The 20740-nt window shown below is 42.7% G+C and overlaps 1 protein-coding gene across 5 annotated transcripts in view; it reads left to right on the top strand.

The window, feature by feature from the left end:
• Positions 1-1218: 1218 nt before the first annotated feature.
• The window catches only part of IMPG2 (interphotoreceptor matrix proteoglycan 2), a 52016-nt gene continuing 32494 nt past the window's right edge, over positions 1219-20740 (top strand). For 3 of the 5 annotated variants that reach the window (XR_010990039.1, XM_068160705.1, XM_068160702.1), the window contains exons 1-6: positions 1219-1580; positions 3147-3407; positions 11606-11772; positions 12945-12976; positions 13075-13098; positions 18813-18842. Coding sequence is in view for 4 of the 5 variants with exons in the window: in XM_068160705.1 (XP_068016806.1) it covers positions 1502-1580; positions 3147-3407; positions 11606-11772; positions 12945-12976; positions 13075-13098; positions 18813-18842 (593 nt within the window). In the remaining variant the exon portion in view is untranslated. The remainder of the gene's footprint in view (positions 1581-3146; positions 3408-11605; positions 11773-12944; positions 12977-13074; positions 13099-18812; positions 18843-20740) is intronic. The other 2 variants (XM_068160703.1, XM_068160704.1) reach the window with 2 other exon arrangements.

Genomic DNA, 20740 nt, shown 5'->3' with positions numbered 1-20740 from the left:
GTTTGATAGATCCCAAATATCTACTGCTGAGAAAGCTGGTTTGAGGTGTTAGAGCAGCTCAGTGGTTTAACTTCAAGTGTAATTTAGTAGTTTGGAGGGGGGAAGGAAAATAGGTTGTTTTGAGAAATATTGGCTCAACTCTGTTAAACATCAGAAGACTGAGCTTAAAAACAATGGTGGTTTTATTTGATTCCTCTTAGTGTCCTGTGTCTAATATGAGGGATTATCAGTATTACCTGAAGTGCTGGGAGTTCAGCAGAGCACCTAGAAGAGAGGAGTCAGCACTGTCTAGCTAAGGAGCTCTGTGCAAATGCTCTGCAGGCTGTCAGCTGGGAAGCCCTGGGGACACAGCCTTGGAATATTTGTGTAAAACCATTACCACAAGTAGTCCCTTCAGAAAAACCAGCAGTTTACTCAGTTTGATCTGAACAGAGTAACCAGCAAGTCCCAAGTAACAACACCCAAGAGGCAGCCCTGATGGGGTTTTTCTATGGTCTGAATGTAGTCTGCCATTGCAGGACAGCTGCTGTACACGTTTCTGTGTGGAATGAGCTGACCCTGGACTGGAGGGCAGCAGAAAGTGCTGCTGGTTTCCTACACTCTGTCTTTTCTGCAGTTGTTTAGATGGTCAGCTCTTCAGGTATCCGTACTGATTTGTTCTTACTGCTCATGTCAGGTCATACCTGAAGAGATGAACGAATCACAGATGGCCCTGGTGTGGTGGTTTTAGGCTTTGCCCACCCACCACCCCTGGCTTTATCTTTGGAGGAAGCACAACTCCTGAGACATGAAGGACATTGCTGTAGTAGCACAAGATTTTTCTCCTGTAGCACAAGCTTGGGCAGCAGGGCTGTCTTAGCTCTGTCAGCAGAAGGAGCAGCCCTGCAGAATACCTGGTTTGATCTCCTTTGCATAGGCATTAGTGCTGAAGCAAGCCAGTGTGTTTCTACGTGTGTGTATTTGTGCTAGCAGCAGAAGGAAACCACACTTAAGCCTTCCACAGGAGGCTAACACGCTCCCTGTGATGTTTTCTGGTCAGCATGGTTTTTAAAAGGGGCAGAAAGTGTGAAAAGCCAATGAGGAAGCATGGTTAATTAAGTGTGAAGGGTGCTGTCCTTGGCTGGTCTGTCTGCTAATGGTATGACAAGCTCTGCTAAAGAGCTTAGCTGGCCAGATTAAAATTAAAAAATTGTCTCAGTCCATCTGCTGGCTGCCAGGAGTTTGCTTCCCTCCCCTTTCCTGGTTTCTTCCCTGAAGAGGAATACTCTCCTTGGAAAGAGCGTTCCCAGGATGTCTTGGTCGACTTTTTTCACCTAATGTTGTTTCCAAAGATCATCAGGTGTGACGTCAAGATCTTGTCAAGAAGGGCAATACTCTTGGTTGGTTCAGGACAGCAGCTCTGTTGCTACAAGGAATCTTCTTGCTGCTTCTCCTTCTCCTTCTGTTTTTTGGTTTTTCCTTTCTCCTTGCCCGTTGAGGTGGTTGCTTTTTTGACACCACTATGCTTAGCTTCACTCTGAAAGTCTTCCTTTGCCTTCCAGTTGTGGGAATGATTAATGGTGATCTTCAGAGAGCTACAGGTAATGTTTGTATTCCTGCTTTCTAAGGTTTTGATCTGTGGCAGTGTGTGGAAATAAAAGGGCCTCTCTGCTTTATTTTAACCTGTGGTTATTTGTGTTGACCAATGCAGAGAAATGTTTAGTCAACTCTGAGCCCTAGCGTCAGTGTAGATACAGAACATTCTGAGTGAATTCCAGGATGTAGTCCTATACATTTGTGTGGTTTTGAGTGCAGAGTGTAGCTACAGCAGGCAAGTCTTCCCAATTTTGAGAGATATTAAGTACTGCTAAGTTTTTCACTTGGTGCTTTCCTTTCTTTAATATTTCTGTATTAACCTTAATCTAAACATTCTGTCTTCTGCAGACCCTGCAGGTGTGTCAGTTTGGGTAAAGATCAGGCTTTTACCTCAATGGCCTTTTTTGATCCTCTCTTCTCCCTCTGATGTAGCATCCAGTGGTGGGCTTTTGCACTAGGCATGACTGTTAACACACCACCAAATTAACCACGTTGTTCATCTTTCAGCCCCAGAAGTCAGAGGTGGTGTTGACTTTGAAACTGCAGAATAAGCTCCTAATGTAAGGGGTTTTAGCTGCCATGCACTTATTGCTGTTCTCTTTCAAAGAAATGATGCCTTGTGATTCTTGTTCATTGGAAAAAGGGAAAGAAAGAAGTTGAGTTGGCTCACTTTGTACCAGCTAACTGCTGACTGTGTAGGACAGAGAATTAGACTGTCAGACTAAGACCAAGTAGGCACATTCTCCCCTCCCTGCTGCAAAGTCTCCTCTGGAGTGCTGTGGAACAGGAAACATAAGAGAGAATTAAAAAACAAACCTAAACCTGATGATCCCTTTGTTTCCTTGTTCTTTTTCCCCCTGTTCCATTTGGGTTGGGGTTTGCCTTATGGTGGTGAAACTTGTACTTGCAAGCTGTCAACTCAAGCAGCTTTCTTTTTGCAAAGGAGATAAATGTTTGGTTTTTTTTGGTGAAAAGAAAGTATGAAATGAAGTGAGCTATTAATTAATTAATTACCTAATTAATTTCTAGCCCTGAAAGCTGCTCAATACATGCTTATTCACAAATGTAGTCCCACTGAGTTAAGCCACATCACAGAAGGGAGGTTAAACACAAAACATGATCATTCAAAGGGTCAGGGCTTTATGTTGTGTTACCATTTGATCAGATGCCCTAAAGAGCTTAAGGTTGTTGATAACACTACAGCCATGCAGACAGGGTTTGTTAGGTGGGGAGATACAGGCTAGATGTGAGGAGCAGGTTCTTCACCATGAGAGTGGTGAAGCCCTGGAATGGGTTGTCCAGGGAGGTGGTCGAGGCCCTCTCCCTGGGGGTGTTTAAGAGCAGGCTGGATGAGGCTGTGGCCAGGCTGATCTAGTGTGGGGTGTCCCTGCCCATGGCAGGGGGGTTGGAACTAGATGATCCTTGTGGTCCCTTCCAACCCTGAATGAAACTATGAAACTAAGAAAAGCAGCACATTTAGGTCCTTCAGAAACCAGAGCAATAGCATTAAGATACAAATGGCTGCATCACTACTTCACCTCAGACATTTATGTGTGGTTTTAATTTCACAGCAGAAGGTTATTCAGCTCCAGGAGAACAGGCTAAAGATGATTCACCACCAGCCCCTCAGTTCAGGGGCTGGCAGACAGCAAACCCTTCTCTGCCTCCAGAGCTGAAAAAGATTAATGGCAACATGAAGGCTGAACAGGTCAACAGGCACTTGCCATTACGGAGGAAGCGCTCCCTTCTGTTTCCCAGTGGAGTTAAGATCTGCCCTGATGAATCTGTTGAGCAGGCTATTGCCAACCATCTGAAATATTTCAGGCTCAGAGGTAAGTCATTGTAAATCTCAAGAGTCATTGATAAAGAGAGTTCATCTGTAAAAGAAATAATATATGAAGCTTTTAAATATAATAAATACCAGGCCATAGGAAATATATTATTACCCAAGAAACTTAGTTTGTGTGGTAATCTTCCTTATGAGAGCTGCTTCTGGACTTAAAAAGTGCCTTCGGGTTACACTTACATATGTCACAAATAACCTCAGCCCTGATACTACTAAGCCTTCCTTGAAGAGCAATTTGAACACTAAGAAAAATAGGTGTTAGGCACAGGTTAGCTGCGTGACAAGAGCGTCTTTGCTTTCTTTAGTGCCAGTAGAATTCTCTGAGGGATCTTTCAGAAGGAGTCAGGGCATTGGTGACTCAGCCATGTGACTTTTGAGTATGGCTGGTTGTGCAAACTCTACTATATTCTGTCTAGAAAGCCAGTCTCTGAGTATCAGCCTGAAGTACAAAAGAGAGGAAGACTTTAAGATTCATAGAATGGCTTGGTCTGGAAGGGAACACGAAGATCATCTAGGTCCAACTTTCCTGGCATTGTCAGGGATCTCATCCACCAGACCAGGTTGCTTGAGGCCCTGTTCAACCTGGCATTGAACACCTCCAGGGTAGGGGCATCCACTACCTCCCTGGACAACCTATTCCATTGTCTCACTACCCTTGCTGTAACAAGAGTAGAAGTTGTTGTGACAGAGATTTCTCTGCAAAGCTGAAGTATTCCCAGAAAGACTTCTTTCATGTGATGAAACGTTGCAACAATGTGGTGTATTTCAAACCCTTATATCTGGCAATATTGGAGTGGAATGGAATGGAATGGAATGGAATGGAATAGAATAGAATAGAATAGAGTAGTATAGAATAGAATAGAATAGAATAGAATAGAATAGAATAGAATAGAATAGAATAGAATAGAATAGAACAGAACTAAACTAACCAGGTTGGAAAAGACCTCTGAGATCATAGAGTCCAATGTATCATCCAACACCATCTAATCAACTAAACCATGGCACCAAGCACCCCATCCAGTCTCTTCCTAAACACCTTCAGTGATGCTGACTCCACCACCTCCCTGGGCAGCACATTCCAATGGCCAATCTCTCTTTCTGTGAAGCATTTCTTCCTAACATCCAGCCTAAACCTCCCCTGGGATAGGGCATCAAGGTCATGTGGTGCTTCCTGGTATTTGTGTGTCCCTGTATTGCAGCATTCAAACAATTCATAGTGCTGTAAAATGTTTGCATAGTAAGTAGTGAAATGGGAAAGAGCTGCTGTCACCTAAAGAAGGAGGAAAGGTATTACTCAGGAATTAAGTTCTATGCATGAGTGTGATTCCTAGATTTGGTAATCTTGAACTTTCTGATTTTCCCACTTCTTGGGCCACTTCAAATCTTTCTACTGAAGTGTTAGAAGTAATGAGGTGCTCTCCACAGGGATAGAGTCACGAGCAAAGTTTCCATTTGATGCTGAAGTGTTTGATGTTCCAAAGTTCCCAAGTCTTGCTGAACAATGATGAAAGCAAAACTCCTAAAAAGTATTTGGCTAAACAAACATACAATAAAGTGAGACTTTTCTCCTTGTTTCCCCCTCATCCTTGACACATATTATATACAGGTCATACTCAGCCAATAAATTCCTGGAGTTTATTTATAGAAGGGCTAGTTTTGTTTGTGAGGCTTACAAGCAGCTTTGCTTTCCTCTTGAAAGACACTCTCTTGTAGTTACAGAAATATACTGGTGGGAATGGAATGGGATGGGATAGGATAGGATAGGATAGGATAGAATAGAATAGAATAGAATAGAATAGAATAGAATAGAATAGAATAGAATAGAATAGAATAGAATAGAATAGAATAGAATAGAATAGAATAGAATAGAATAGAATAGAATAGAATTAACCAGGTTGGAAAATACCTTTGAGATCAAGTCCAACCTATCACCCAACACCATCTAATCAACTAAACCATAGCACCAAGCACCCCATCCAGTCTCTTCCTAAACACCTCCAGTGATGGTGACTCCACCACCTCCCTGGGCAGCACATTCCAATGGCCAATCTCTCTTTCTCTGCAGAACTTCTTCCTAACATCCAGCTTAGTTTATGTGCTAGAGTTTAACATGTTAGTCTTCAAAGAACACATCTTTCATGTGGCTTAGCTAATTCACACTTAACTACTTCAATTTAAAATCCTGGTTTGCTGTGAATACTGTTTGAGGGTTGCTATGTCAGAGGCCATACTCAGCAGCCTTTCAGCCAGAGATGAAGTGATTTCTCTGCATGTGATTATATTCATTTAATCATAGAATCATAGAATCAATAAGGTTGGAAAAGACCTCAAAGATCATCAAGTCCAACCTGTCACCCAACACCTCATGACTACTGCACCATGGCTTCAAGTGCCACTTCCAATCCCTGTTATACAGTGAATAGTATGGCACCCATTCCTACAGGTCAAAATCATGTCCAGTCTAAATTTGTTTAGTGAGTGCTAATAAGGTCTTTACAGGAAAGATCTCTTAGGAATTATCAGTCTCCCTGCAGTCCTCACCAAAACCTACTGCAGTCAAGCCATGCAGCTGTGCAGAAATTGCTGGAGAAGAGAAGTTTGCCTCACATTGCCTCAAAATAGAATATTCAGCCTGATTCAGTGCTCCTAGTCACTGTACACGATTCAACTCTTAAGCAGCACTAATGGGATTTAACTGAGATTAAACTCCAGCACTGCCCACTTACACAAATGACCAGAAAGCCACCCTGCCCCCTGCTAGGCGCCCAGTGCTGTCATGTGGTGCCCCTTCTCTTAACCTCAGAAATCCCTGAGCACAGACTGAGTGTAATAGGCTAATTGTCCCTCATTTGAAAGATGAATGCATCCCAAATGGTGAAGCTGGAGCAGCAGAGATGCTGGATCAGAGCCAGGTGCATGAGAGCTAGCCACAGAGGAGAATTTCAGAGGGAGATGCCAATCATCTCATCACAGATCATAGCTGGAAGGTCTTGAAAACAATGAAGAAGTCTTTTGGAAAGGAAGCTTCAAATAAACTTTTTATCTCCCCTCCCTGCATGTTTCTAGAACTGGAAAGTGCTTGTGCCTGCCTAGATGGATTTTTTTTGCCAAAACACAGTGTAGCTTTCCAGGAGATTCTCTATCATTTGTATTATTTGAGCACAAGCACTGCACTTGAAGCAGGTAACCTCCCAATGGCAGAGCATTTTTGCTTCTGGAGTACATATGCTGGGATCCACATGATCTTACTACACAACTGGCTTCCTGAGTCAGCCTTTGAAATCTGCTGTGGCCTTTAAAAGTCGAGATCTTGCCTACTTGAAGTGCCTACTCCATGTTTCTCAGGTGGAAGTGGGCACCAAGGCACGGGCCAAACATGCTGACCTTTCAATTTCTCCTACCTCCTCTCTTAACTTGAAGATGATTAGTTCAGTGATGAGTTGATTGACTTTTGAGACCTTTCAGGATGGAGTACATGTAAAATAGAGTACATGCATGTAAAATGGACTTTGGAGAAAAATTTCAGAGCAAGCTGCTGAGGTTGGAAGGGACCCTGGAAGGTAATCTTGTCCAACCCCTCTGCATTGAATACTTACATCTCCAACTAGATCAAATTGCCCAGGGCCCCATCAAGTTTGACCTTGAATGTCTCCAGGGACAGGGCCTCAATCAGATCTCTGGGCAACCTGTTCCAGTATTTTCCCACTCTCAATGTAAAGAACTTCCTCCTAATGTCCAATGTACATCTACCCTACTCTAGTTTAAAACCATTGCCCCTTGTCCTACAGCTACATGCCCTTGTAAACAGCCCCTCCCCAGCTTTCTTGTAGGTCCCCTTCAAATATTGAAATGACATTCTTGGTTAGAATTCTGACACATCTTCTGCACACCTGCTCCTTTTCCTCTGGACAGCTGGAATGGTTGCATCTCATCTCTGTAGCAGGGAGCCTCTCACTGTCTCATAAATATGATCCTTTTTTATTTCTTAACATTTGAATTCTTCAAAGGAAAATGGCAAAGTGACCAAGAGATCAGTTAACACTAAAATAAAAGTTGCTTATTCCAGCAGCCATAGGATGAAGGAAGTCATTTCAAGAGGAGCTTACCTTCACACCCACGTGTAGCTTCAAGGCTCTTAGCTCACTGCCTTAAAAGATTGATCTCGATTTTATGATGCTTTTAATCAGTATTGTTTGCCAGGGATTAGAGGCCTCACTGCAAATCCTGTCTCCTCCAGGACCTGGTGTTGCTAATGCTGTCCCATATACCTGTGCCTGTGACTACCCTTGGAGCAGGTTAGTGAAAGTTTGGTGTGAGATCTAGCCATGAAGACAAGCTCTTCTCTCACACCATGAGGTGTGATCTGCCATTCAGATGGCACTAGCTGGGTCTGCTCCGCAGTTTCTTCCTGAACCTAGATGCTTGGTTGGTTTGGAAAGGTTTTGCAGCTAGTCTTAGGAAACCTAATTCCTGGAAAGGTCATAACACAAAGCCTGCACAGCAGATTTGCTTAATGGTTAGAGTATGTTAGCAAATTTTACTCTATGAAGTGAGCAGCTTCAGCCATAGCTCTGCACTGTTGGGCTCCTGCCAGTTTATTGCAAGCTCTGACACTGCAATTAGTGTTCTATTTCCTACCTTCTTAACAATTTTGCATTTAAAATTCAAAGTTGCATGGCTAAGCAGAAAGCTCACTGGTAAACCTGCTCCATGTCATCCTTGCCTCCCCTGCCGATTCTCATTTTTCCTTTATGCTCAGTTTTGATTTCAAGGAGTTTTTATTTGCAAGTTGCTTCATTTGCTGTCATCACATGCAGATTGTGTGAGTGGCACAGACACTTGCAAGTTGCTGGAAAGTCAGAAAGGAATGGTAGTGAATTATTTTTATACCATGAATTGCAGCTGTTTACTGAAGCTTCCACTTTTAACTCAGTTTGCATTTTTCTGTCTCCAAGTTTTGTCTACAGAGTCTCAGAATGTTTATGAATCTAGCTATGAAAAATGAGCTTTCTCATAGGGGAGTTCTCCACAGTTTGTTGATAAGAAACTTTGGACAACCTCCCTCACCAGTAGATAGTCAACAACTTGCCACGGGTTTGGTCTCCACCTTCAAGTTAAAAGAAGGCTAATCACATTCATTAGGGAGCTTGAATGCACTGGTGGGGGTGGTGACTCTTCAGTTCCTGGAGTGGCCACACCATTCAAGCCATGATAAGAACTGGCTCTCTCTTTGACATACCTGGAGGAAAGATGGGAGATGGAATCATGCTTGTCTCTTTCCTAACATGAGCATGCTTTGAAGCACACTGAAGAAACTGCTGTTCCTTTCCTGTGGTTGGAGGGGCAGCTCTAATCTAACTACAAAACACTCAAAAGGTGTCTGAGAAAGAAAGAAAGAAAGACTGAAACTACAGATTTGCTCTTGAACACCTGAAGTAAGCACGCCTGGCTATGGTTCTTGGGTTAAATGACTCACAAAGCAATCTCCTGATTTACAAACTGGCCAGTTGGAGTAAACAGGACAAGGACAAGATAGACTGCGTGTCAACAAGACTGCAGGGTGACTCTATGTGGCCAGCAGTTCACCATCACTGAGGGTGCAGTTTCCTGGGCAAGGCAAACGTGTTTACACGGCAGTTGTCATAGATGTTTGCCTGGAGCTTTTAATCCCTCCCTCTGTCTCAGACTATCTAGGAGAAAGAAAAGGGCCAGCCTTTTTCCTTCCAAATACAGAATCAGTTTGAACCATGTTATCATAGAATGGTTTGGGTTGGAAAGGACCTTAAAGATCATCTAGTTCCAGCCCCTCTGCCATGGGCTGGGACACCTTGGACTAGACCATGTTGCTCAAAGCCCTGTCCAACCTGGCCTTGAACACGACCTCCTTGGACAATCTGTTCCACTGTATCATCATCCTCACTGTAAAGAATTTCTTTCTAATATCCAGTCTAAATCTCCCCTCTCCCAGCTCATCCTACCACAACAAGCCCTTGTAGAAGGTCCCTCTCCATCTTTTTGGTAGCCCACTCAGGTACTGGAAGGCTGCTTATAAGTCCTCTTCAGAGCCTTTCATTCTCTAGGCTGAACAGCCTAAACACTTGCAGCCTGTCCTCACAGGGTAGGTTTTCAAGCCTTCTCCAGCCCCCTGATCATCTTGATAGCTTCAGTTGGACCATTCTTCTACAGATTCATGCTCTTCTTGTGTTGGGGGCACCAAAACTGGACGCAGTACTCCAGATGGGGTTTCACAAGAGCAGAGTGGAGGGGGAGGATCACCTCCCTCGTCCTGCTGGTCACACTTCTTTTGATGCATCCCAGGGATGTTCAACTTGGTACTGCTCGCTGCAGTGGAAATGGTTACATAGGACACAGGCCAGAAAGGACAGAATGAGACTTCATTTCTGTGTCCCCTTTCCTCCTTCCACAGAAAATATGACCCTGTTCTGGCAGCTTAGGTCTGATTAACGGGCTTGGAGCCCACAGATGGCACAAAGCCTTTGGGGCAGCGATTCAGTGGGGTGTCTTAATTCCAAAAGAAAGGACACACAACAAATCCTTAATCTATTGGGAGCTGATTGGGACAACTGTTCATACAGCAACAGCTTGCATTCAGGCAAGACAGTGTCTCATCACATTTATTCTAAAAAAGGGATTAAACTTAAGAGCATTAAGGAAAATTGCCTTCAATTATTGCTGCTAATTATTACTTGGAACTGTAAAGCCAACACTTTGCCTGCTGCCATTTGAAAAGTGTAGAATTAGACAGAGCCTTTGCAAGGCATTTACAAGCTATTTTTTCATAGCTTCAAATCTTACTGATAGCCTGCTGAGGACTTATCCCAACCACAGGGAAAAATCTCATTGCAACGGTGCAATGGTGCACTTGGAGTGAAAGATTCATTAGCTGGAACATAAGACAGAAGTAGCACTGAAAAGATGTATTCCTCAGTGTAGGATTCTGGATTTGAAACTAGGCTTTGGCCTTCTTCTGGATGTCAAGGTAATTTATGAGTGGTATGGTGGAGAGGATATTACAGATGTCATTCTGCTTCAGGAAGCTTATTAGTACTCCAAGCAGGATCCAGAAATACAAGGAAAGGATTATGGCTTTACTGCCTGGGATCTCTACAGGAGTAATATGGAAAGGTTGTCTCTGTCTCAAGAGTTTGCTTCCCCAATTCCTGAGGAAGAAAGGATAACTTGAGGGGCAACATGAGAGGTGAATGGATGCTTGTCAGTTTGGCTATTTACTTCTGATTAATAAAGATGCTATATAAGCAAAACTGATTGGAATACTCTTTAATCTTCCTTACCCAATTGCTGTGTCTTACAGATGAAGTTAGGTGCCTGGAAGCTGGGTGGGTACTAAAGCAGTACTATGCTACTGACAGTTAACAATGCAGTTTGAGGATTCTGTTCTTCTTGGACTCAGTGATCTCAGAGGTCTTTCCCAACCAAAACAATTCTGTGATTCTGTATCAAATGAGCTACAAGGCTTATCTCCATGTGGGAAACCTGCCAGGAGCGTGGCATGAAGATGAAAGATATCTGTGTATCTGTAGAGCTCCACAATGGAGAAATGGTCTCAATTGCTCTTGTAAACTGAAATTGGAGGTGGAAACAAGAGCTTTTTCTACGTAGTGCCAAAATCAGCTCATCTTTCAGGGTGCAACTGCATAGAAAAGAGTTTCTTGAATTGCTATTTATAAAGCCATTGCTTTTAAGGGTTGGACTCAATGATCTTAGATTGGATGTGGCACTTGGTGCCATGGTTTAGTAGTCGTGAGGTGTTGGGTGGCAGGTTGGACTTGATGATCTTTGAGGTCTCTTCCAACCTTATTGATTCTATGATTCTTCAGTCTTAACAATCTCAGTTTCCTCAGCCACTTCTCATAAGCCTTCTTCTTCATGGTTTTTAGGAAACAAGTATGTTCTCTACACTGTTTTTCTTTTATGAAGTAATTATTTCACTAATAAATCAGGGAGAGAAGTAGTATGAGTGTGGAAGGTCCACCAGACCTTCACTGTTGGTCTCTACACATTAACCTGTTGGTGTAAACTCACTGTATTCTATATATTAATGTACTGAAATGTGTACAACTTTTGGGCAATACTCTTGTGGCTACCCATATCATGGAAGCACTCCTGTTGTACTAACACCAGACCCCTTTCTTGTGCTTTCAGTGTGTCAGGAGACAGTCTGGGAGGTCTTCAAGACATTCTGGGATAGACTGCCAGAGCGAGAAGAATATCACACGTGGATGAGCCTGTGTGAAGAAGGAACAATGAGTATCTTTGAAATGGGCATGAACTTCAGTCAGTCTGAGGAGCACCGAAGTCTGATTGTAAAGGTGGGTGCAGAATCTAGCTGATATCATCTAGTCCAACCTATCACCCAACACCATCTAATCAACTAAACCATGGCACCAAGTGCCCCATCCAGTCTCTTCTTAAACACTTCCAGGGATGGTGCCTCCACCACCTCCACGGGCAGCACATTCCAATGGCCAATCTCTCTTTCTGTGAAGAACGTCTTCCTAACATCCAGCCTGAACCTCCCTTGGTGCAGCTTGAGACTGTGTCCTCTTGCTCTGGTGCTGGTTGCCTGGGAGAAGAGACCAATCCCCACCTGGCTACAACCTCCCTTCAGGGAGTTGTAGAGAGCAATAAGGTCTCCCCTGAGCTTCCTCTTCTCCAGGCTAGGCAACCCCAGCTCCTTCAGCCTCTCTTCATAGTGCTTGTGCACCAAACCCCTCTCCAGCTTTGTTGCCCTTCTCTGGACACCTTCCAGCAAGTCAACATCTTTCCTAAACTGAGTGGCCCAGCTTCCTCTAAGGTGAGAGAATGCTGTTTCTGCAGAACAGCACAGAGGAATGCAGCAATGCATCTTCTGACCAAGTTAGTGCTCTTTACCTTTGGAGTTTCCCTTGTGGCTTGGAAATGTAGGACCCATCCTTTCATCAAAGAAGAGGACACAGTACCAGGCTGCACCAGGGGAGGTTCAGGCTGGAGGTCAGGAGGAAGTTTTACACAGAGAGAGTGATTGCCCATTGGAATGGGCTGCCTGGGGAGGTGGTGGAGTCGCCATCACTGGAGGTGTTCAGGAGGAGACTTGATGGGGTGCTTGGTTACATGGTTTAGTTGATTAGGTGGTGTTGGATGATAGGTTGGACACAATAATCTTGAAGGTCTTTTCCAACCTATTCTATTCTATTCTATTCTATTCTATTCTATTCTATTCTATTCTATTCTATTCTATTCTATTCTATTCTATTCTATTCCATTCCATTCCATTCCATTCCATTCCATTCCATTCCATTCCATTCCATTCCATTCCATTCCATTCCATTCCATTCTATCAGGGGCTTTGTTAATCAATTTTTAATTCAATGAATGAATAGAGAACAAAATAATGATAACTATGTGGGCAAAGGGGAGGAAACAAAATGGTTTAAACTGCACTTCAATTCCTGCCACCTTATGATATTCAAATATACTTAGGATGTGTTTGTTTGCTTTCCAGAAACTGTCCTCTATGAAAGAAGCGATGGGCAGGTGAGTGTCTGTGTTTGCTTGGCATTGTCTTCTCTTGGAGGATAACAGCTGGGCTGAGCTCTGACCTTTTCTAACTTTTTCTTTCTTTCTCTTGCCAGCTCCTGCACTGATTGGTCATGTGGGTAAGTGATTTTTTTCTTCCTAAAAAAATGCTGTGGAAGATTTGCCTTTGCTCGAATTAGCAAAAATTTTGTTTGAATTAGAGAGAACTCCTCCTGCTGCTGGAGTTGATTTGTGCACCGAAGATGAACCAAATTCACCTTTGTACAAGAGAATCATAAGATAGCAGAACACATTGGGTTGGAAGGGACCCCTGAAAGGTCATCTCTTCCAACCCTCCTGCAGTGAGCAGGGACATCTTCAACTAGTTCAGGCTGCCCAGGGTCACATCAAGTCTGATCTTGATCGCCTCCAGGGCTGGGGCCTCCACCACATCTCTGGGCAACCTCTTCCAGTATTTCACGACCCTCATTGTGAAGAACTTCCTCCTAATGTCCAACTTAAATCTCCAGTTTAGAAGTCCTGGCATGTGAAGCTCTGTCCTGGCATGCTTGGCGTGCTGAAAATATCTCAGCCAGTCGAGGGCTTGTACTTATGCTTAAGTGTATCATCACCTTGGTGGCTGTTGGGCACGGGTTCAGGCTATTTACCTGAAGAGGTTTAGTGGGAGAAATCTATTTTGGGAAGGGGATGTGTCCTTAGTTCCTTCCAACCTTAGGAATACTGAATACTGAATATTTGTGTCAGTGTCCTGGTTATCCTGTGAGCCTTTCCCAAGAACCTTTAATGTAATTTTGGCTATCATTACCAAAACAAACCAAGCAACAAGCCACCAAATCACAAGGTTTGTTAAAACCACTTTTGAGAGATGTGCTGTAGAAACAGTTGCAAGGGAACTGGCTGCTGGGGCTCCTTGAAACACTTCTAACAAAGCAGGAAAAAGGGAAATGATTCTGAATTTTGGTGGCTTTTTACCAAAGAAAATCTGAACTTGACTTGCTTTTTCAATGTCCTTTTTGAACTCAAAGGAAAACCAGTTCAAATGACTACTCCCTCCCTACCCAGAACTTAATCTAAGCTGTTATTTTTAGAACAATTCAAACCCAAATACCCTAGAGCTGAACTCTTCTGAAAACAACTAGCTGATTATGTTCCCTGCTTTACAGGCCTTGTAAAGCTATGATAAATACGAGGTTGCTCTTCTCATTTACTATGAAGAGTCACCCCCAGCTTCCTGAATTAGGTATCTCAGGATGACTTAATAACCACAGCATCAGATATTAAAATTAATAGGGCAATAAGGGCAAAGTGATTCCTAAGAGACTGGTTTCTCTCCACCCTGTTAAGCTGAACTTTCCTCTGACAAGAGCACTTCCTGAAGCCTTCAGGACACCTGGATAGTGTACATCTGTTCAGAGCTTAGTGTTAAGAATGCAGCATTGACCAACTTTAATTTGCTTTTCTTTTTTCCAAGAGAAAATAAATCAAAAAATACAACAATCTTGTCCTTGTAAGTTTTACCAGTCCAGTTCTTTCTCATTGGCCAAGTCATTTTAAGCTAAGAAATTTCAATTCCATCTAAGAAATTTAAACTTTAAGCCAAGAAATGTCAATTCCAGCTAAGAAATTTAAACTTGAAGCCAAGAAATTTCAATTCCATCTAAGAAATTTAAACTTTAAGCCAAGAAATTTCAATTCCATCTCAGAAATTTAAATTTTAAACCAAGAAATGTCAATTCCAGCTAAGAAATTTAAATTTTAAGCCAAGAAATGTCAATTCCATCTAAGAAGTTTAAATTTTAAGCCAAGAAATTTCAATTCCATCTAAGAAATTTAAACTTTAAGCCAAGAAATTTCAATTCCATCTAAGAAATTTGAACTTTAAGCCAAGAAATTTCAATTCCATCTAAGAAATTTAAATTTTAAGCCAAGAAATTTCAATTCCAGTGAAGAAATTTAAACTTTAAGCCAAGAAATTTCAATTCCAGCGAAGAAATTTAAATTTTAAGCCAAGAAATTTCAATTCCATCTAAGAAATTTAAATTTTAAGCCAAGAAATTTCAATTCCAGCTAAGAAATTTAAATTTTAAGCCAAGAAATTTCAATTCCATCTAAGAAATTTAAACTTTAAGCCAAGAAATTTCAATTCCATCTAAGAAATTTAAACTTTCAGCCAAGAAATTTCAATTCCAGTGAAGAAATTTGAACTTTAAGCCAAGAAATTTCAATTCCATCTAAGAAATTTAAACTTTAAGCCAAGAAATTTCAATTCCAGCGAAGAAATTTAAATTTTAAGCCAAGAAATTTCAATTCCAGTGAAGAAATTTAAACTTGAAGCCAAAAAATTTAAGGTAAGAAACTTCCCTTAAATTATTGAGCTAAGAAATTGAAAGTTTCTATTTTTAACCTAAGAAATGTAGACTTTCATTTTAAACTGAGAACTTGAACATTGATGTTGATCTGGAAGGAAAGAGAAGGCTGTGATATCTGTTGGTTGCTTCAGTGATGCTACCTTTCTACATGAAAGCAAAACCAGCTGCAGAACTGAAGCTGTGACTTGAATGATGTGATACATCTCATCTAATCCTACCTGGATGTCAGTGCTGTGTCTCTAGGTGGAAGAAGCTGGGTGCAGGAAGAAGCTAGGACAGTTTTAGTGTGGCCTACAGCAAGGTGGCTGCGCTTGTGTTGTTTCCTTCCCAGAATAACTCTCAATCCCAGCATTACCAACCATTGCGTAACCACGGGAGGGAAGTTGCTTCCCTTAAGGCCAGTGCATCATCCATGCAGCCTGGCCTCCTCAGGAACTGAGAGATTAAACTAAGTACCACTGAGGTGAAAACCTCAAAGCAAAAATAATGCATGGGACATAGTCTAGATGTGTATAAGGGAGTCCAGTGGATGTTGTAGTGTTGCTCCCATTGGAAGTGTGGAAGCACTACATTGACTAAACAGCTGTTAATGATTGCTTTATTCATTAGGCTACTGGGACTTCATAATGATTTTTGTTCTCTTAATATTGGAGTACACCTCAGGACCATTGGAGAGTCTAACTGTCTAATTTGCCTAATTCCTGAGGGGTCAAAGGCTAGATCTCAGGAATTAGCTGAAGGCAAAGGAGCAGCACAAAACTGCTGCAGTAGAAAAATAGAGCTTTTATCACAGAATCACTAGGGTTGTAAAAGACCTCCAGAAACATCAAGTCCAATAATTTTCTAACTCTACTAGGGCCACTGCTACACTATATCCTTGAGCACCATATCTAGATGGCTTTTAAATGCATCCAGGAATGGTGACTCAACCATTTCACTGGGCAGCCTGTTTCAGTCTCTGAGAACACTTCGGTTATAGAAGTTTTTTCTCAGAGAATCATTGCATTGTTTTGATTGGAAAAGACCTCTAAGATCACCAAGTCCAACCACTGACCTTACACTCCCACAGCCATTAAACCATGTCCCAAAGTGCCATGTCTGCACAAGGAAGTCGTTCTGCCCCTGTACTCAGCGCTGGTTCGGCTCACCTTGAGTACTGTGTCCAGTTCTGGGCCCCTGAACTCAGGAAAGGTGTTGAGTTGCTTGAATGTGTCCAGAGAAGGGCAACAGAGCTGGTGAGGGGTCTGGAGCACAAGCCCCATGAGGAAAGGCTGAGAGAACTGGGGTTGCTTAGCCTGGAGAAGAGGAGGCTCAGGGGAGACCTTATTGCTCTCTACAGCTAGATGAAGGGTGGTTGTAAACATGTCGAAGTTGGTCTCTTCTCCCAGGCAACCAGCACCAGAACAAGAGGACACAGTCTCAAGCTGTGTAGGGAGAAGTGTAGGCTTGATCTTAGAAAGAAGTTCTTCACAGAAAGAATGATTTGCCATTGGAATGTGCTGCCCAGGGATGTGGTGGGATCAATGTCCCTGGAGGTGTTTAAGAAAAGATTGGATGAGTCACTTAGTGCCATGGTCCAATTGATTAGATGGTGTTGGCTGATAGGTTGGACCTGATGATCTTGGAGGTCTCTTCCAACCTGGTTGCTTGTGTGATTCATGAACACCTTCAGGGACTCCATCACCTCCCTGGGCAATCGTATTTCTTAATATCCAACCTAAACCTTCCCTGTCATCATAGCCTTGCTTCAGCACTTCGTCTGCAATGACGTACTGAGAAAGAGATATGGGCTAATTGAAGAGGATGAATATAATGTACTACTTTTTTACTCCTTCAGAAGTGTCTATTGATGGCAAATGAAACAGAAGCGCGTGTCCTTTCTAATTGCTACTTGCTGATTCAGGACTCACTGAAATTAGCCACGATAAATCATGTCCTGACTTCCTTTGTTCTCTGCTTTGAAGCCCATTGGCAAGTTTAGGGTCCATCTTTCATCAGTGGTGGCAGCAATGACTGATGATGTTTCAACTCAAATTTTGTGTTGCTTATCTAAATTTGCTTCATGAAAGAAAAAGAATTTGTCTTCCAGTGCTGGGATCATTTCAAGAGTTCAGCAGTTCTGCCTGCAGTGAAGTAGAAACATACCTGAGCTCCCTTACTGTCTGCATGTGGACTTGGCAATGGTATTGCTTGTTTCAGAAAGGTTTGAGCATCTGCTCAGCTTTACCTTCAGTTGTGGATTTTCTTTTGTGCTTCCTACTGTCAGGTAGCAAATGCGAAAGGTTTGTCCTGCTTTAACTGAAACCAAAAGAGATCTAAATTCCAGAGCTATCTAAACAAAAAATTAAGAGGAATGCAAGTACAATTTAAAAGGAAAAGCTTCTCAATACAAGCCTCAGTCTTGCATCTGTATGTGCATAAAAATCCTTCTGAAATCACATGCTTGCTTAGTTCAAGAATTTGTGATGAAAAGATTTTAAGAGGAGAAAATCAAACCATAAAATGTTGGGTTTTTTTCCCCCTGCTTTGTGAAATAGGAACATTAAAACAATGCATTTAAAGAATAAATACAGGTTTGACAAAGCAAATTAGACTTCAGGACATTCAAATTGATGAAGCAATTATATCAACCCTTGATAAACTGATGGATGTCCAGAGTGTAGTACAAATCTGATGAGCTTTGAGGTCTTTTCCAACCTTGTTGATTCTATGATTCTATGTTACCTTCTTCAACCATAGAGTTGAGCCTGTGTTAAACCCTGATGAGGAATAGAATAATAGAATAGAATAATAAACCAGGTTGGAAGAGACCTTCAAGATCATTGTGTCCAACCCATCAAGCAATCCAACCCACCTAAACAACTAAACCATGGCACCAAGCACCCCAGCAAGTCTCCTCCTGATCACCTCCAATGATGGTGACTCCACCATAGATAAAAAACTAACTACTACCTTTATAAGATTTGAGATGTGAAATGGTATCACCCATGTCCCATTTGACAGCTCCAGGGTGGTATTTCTCCTGAATTACACAGTATGGTTGCACATAAAGAGCTTGTTTAGACTCTACAGTTGCCTGCGAGTCAGCGGGACTCTGTGTTTGCTTTGGTGGACTGGAACCTCTTGAGTGTTTTCCTGACACAACTGATGTCACACACAAGTACATACCATGGGGTTTGTAAAGGCTGTATTTGTGAGCTGTGTTTGTGGTATTAATACCTCTAGGCTGTCTATAAGCACTGTTTGCTTCAGATCAGTTTCTGAGACCCTGGGTTTCTGGGTCTTGCATTACACCTGTCTAGATCCTGGTGTCTAACAGAGCTAAGTGATCTGAAACCGGTTGTTTCTGCCAAGGAAACACAGTGCAGTGTTGTTTGTTCTGCTGCTTAGACATCTCCATGTTTCTATGACTTCCTGCCTCTCCATCCATATGTGTATGTTTTTATATTTTGCTCACTGCTCAGCCAAGGTGATCCAGGGAATCAGTCATGCAGGTAGGACAACAGAGATTACAATTCAAATGTCTGTGTCTCAGAGTCACAATAAACTGTTGCTGGAATGTTGTCCTTCCACCTGGAGTGCCTTACTTGTGTAGGTATAGTTAAAACAAAGCCTGGGGCCTGGAGTAATCCTGGGGGGAAAAATCCTTTATATTTTAAGTGATGTGACTGAAGGGGGATTTGAATCTGTCTTTACCTCGAAGAGCAGCAGATTCAGACAAACCAGTACAAGCATTGTCTTGTGCATTTTTGAGTGACTTCCTTAGACATACCTGCAACTGTGGCTGCTTTTGGGGTTTTTTGGAGATTAATAAAGAGAGTGTTTGAAAAATGAAAGCTATAATGTTAAGGGGAACTAGAAGGCAATAAGAAGTGAGGAAGGCAATAAGAAGTGAGGAAGGCAATAAGAAGTGAGGAAGGCAAAAAGAAGTGAGGAAGTGTTCTGGTAAAGCAATGAAAAACATGGCTGTGCAGAAAGTGAGGCAGATTATAGGACAGTTTCTTCAAACAGTATGGCTTTTATCCTCCTGAGAAAAAGTGGTAACTGTTAGTTTGACCAAACTGACTGGCCTTGCTTGGTTAGGTTGCTTAGGGTTTTACTGGGTGTTACTTAAATCCTTGGCTTTTAATTTTCAGACAGCTGTGAGCTGGAATTCTGACAGAAAAATGATAGTTCTTCATAGTTTCATTCAGGGTTGGAAGGGACCACAAGGATCACCTCGTTCCAACCCCCCTGCCATGGGCAGGGACACCCCACACTAGATCAGCCTGGCCACAGCCTCATCCAGCCTGGGCTTAGACACTTCCAGGGATGGGGCCTCAATCACCTCCCTGGACAACCCATTCCAGGGTTTCACCACTCTCATGGTGAAGAACCTCCTCCTCACATCCAGCCTGAATCTCCCCACCTCCAGCTTCATTCCATTCCCCCTAGTCCTATCACTACCTGAGATCCTGAGCAGTCCCTCCCCAGCCTTCTTGTAGGCTTGGGGGCTCATGTTCAAAAGCCTCTCTGTGCCAGTAAGAATGGATTATCTGGCTGTGACAAAGCGTGGCCTCTTGCTGCTTTACTAAGGTGATGAGTTTGCCTCCCTGTCAGTGACACTGGCCTTGCTCTCACCTTGCTTTTCAGCACTCTCAACGCTTGCCCCATGGCCCAGTTTGCCCTGTGGTTGCTATCACTTGGCTAAGCTGGTGCCTAAGTTAACATTAGTAATGGAAGTGCCCTGTTGGAGAACTGCTGCTGCTTTGAGTGAGTAACTGAGACTTCTCTGGGACCTTTCAAATGCAGAGAACTTGATTTTGGTATGTCTATAACCAGTAATCTAATCTAGAACTAGTACTCTACTCTAGAAAGCTGATTTGAGGCTTTTCTGCTTGCAGACCATTCCTCTTTGGAAACTGTGATTTATACCAGAACATTCTCTCTGGTTTTTCATGTCTGCTTTGAGGATTCTCCCTTTAAAAACTGAAGCAACCTACAGGAACACAGAATCACCTGGTTGCCAAAGACCTTAATATCAAGTCCATCTATGGATGGACCTAACATCTCCCTGTACACAACGGTTAGACTATGTTCTGAAGCTTCTCATTTAAGCATCTTTTAAACACCTCCCTGAGCAGCCTGTTTCAGTGCCCAAAACTTTAAGTTAAATCTTGTGGGTACATTGGCCAACACAACTGTACTGGTTGTGGGTGCCCAGGCGCTGGAGAAGGGGCTGCAGGGGTAGACTATGAGAAGAGAGGCTGTCACAACCCTGAGCTGGACACAACCTCATCCATCTGGTTCCAACAGTCACAATAGTGGCACCCTGGGGAGAACCCGTGTAAGAAAGGCAAAATCACTGCACAGGGAGAGGAGGAGGGAACAGAAAATATGAGAATTGGTGGCA

The sequence above is a fragment of the Melanerpes formicivorus genome, unplaced genomic scaffold, assembly GCF_026170545.1.
Source record: "Melanerpes formicivorus ecotype bairdi unplaced genomic scaffold, bMelFor1.0.p_v2 SCAF_51, whole genome shotgun sequence".
Classification (NCBI taxonomy): domain Eukaryota; kingdom Metazoa; phylum Chordata; class Aves; order Piciformes; family Picidae; genus Melanerpes; species Melanerpes formicivorus.
Note: the sequence above shows the minus strand (reverse complement) of the source record. Positions and strands in the feature narration are given on the sequence as shown.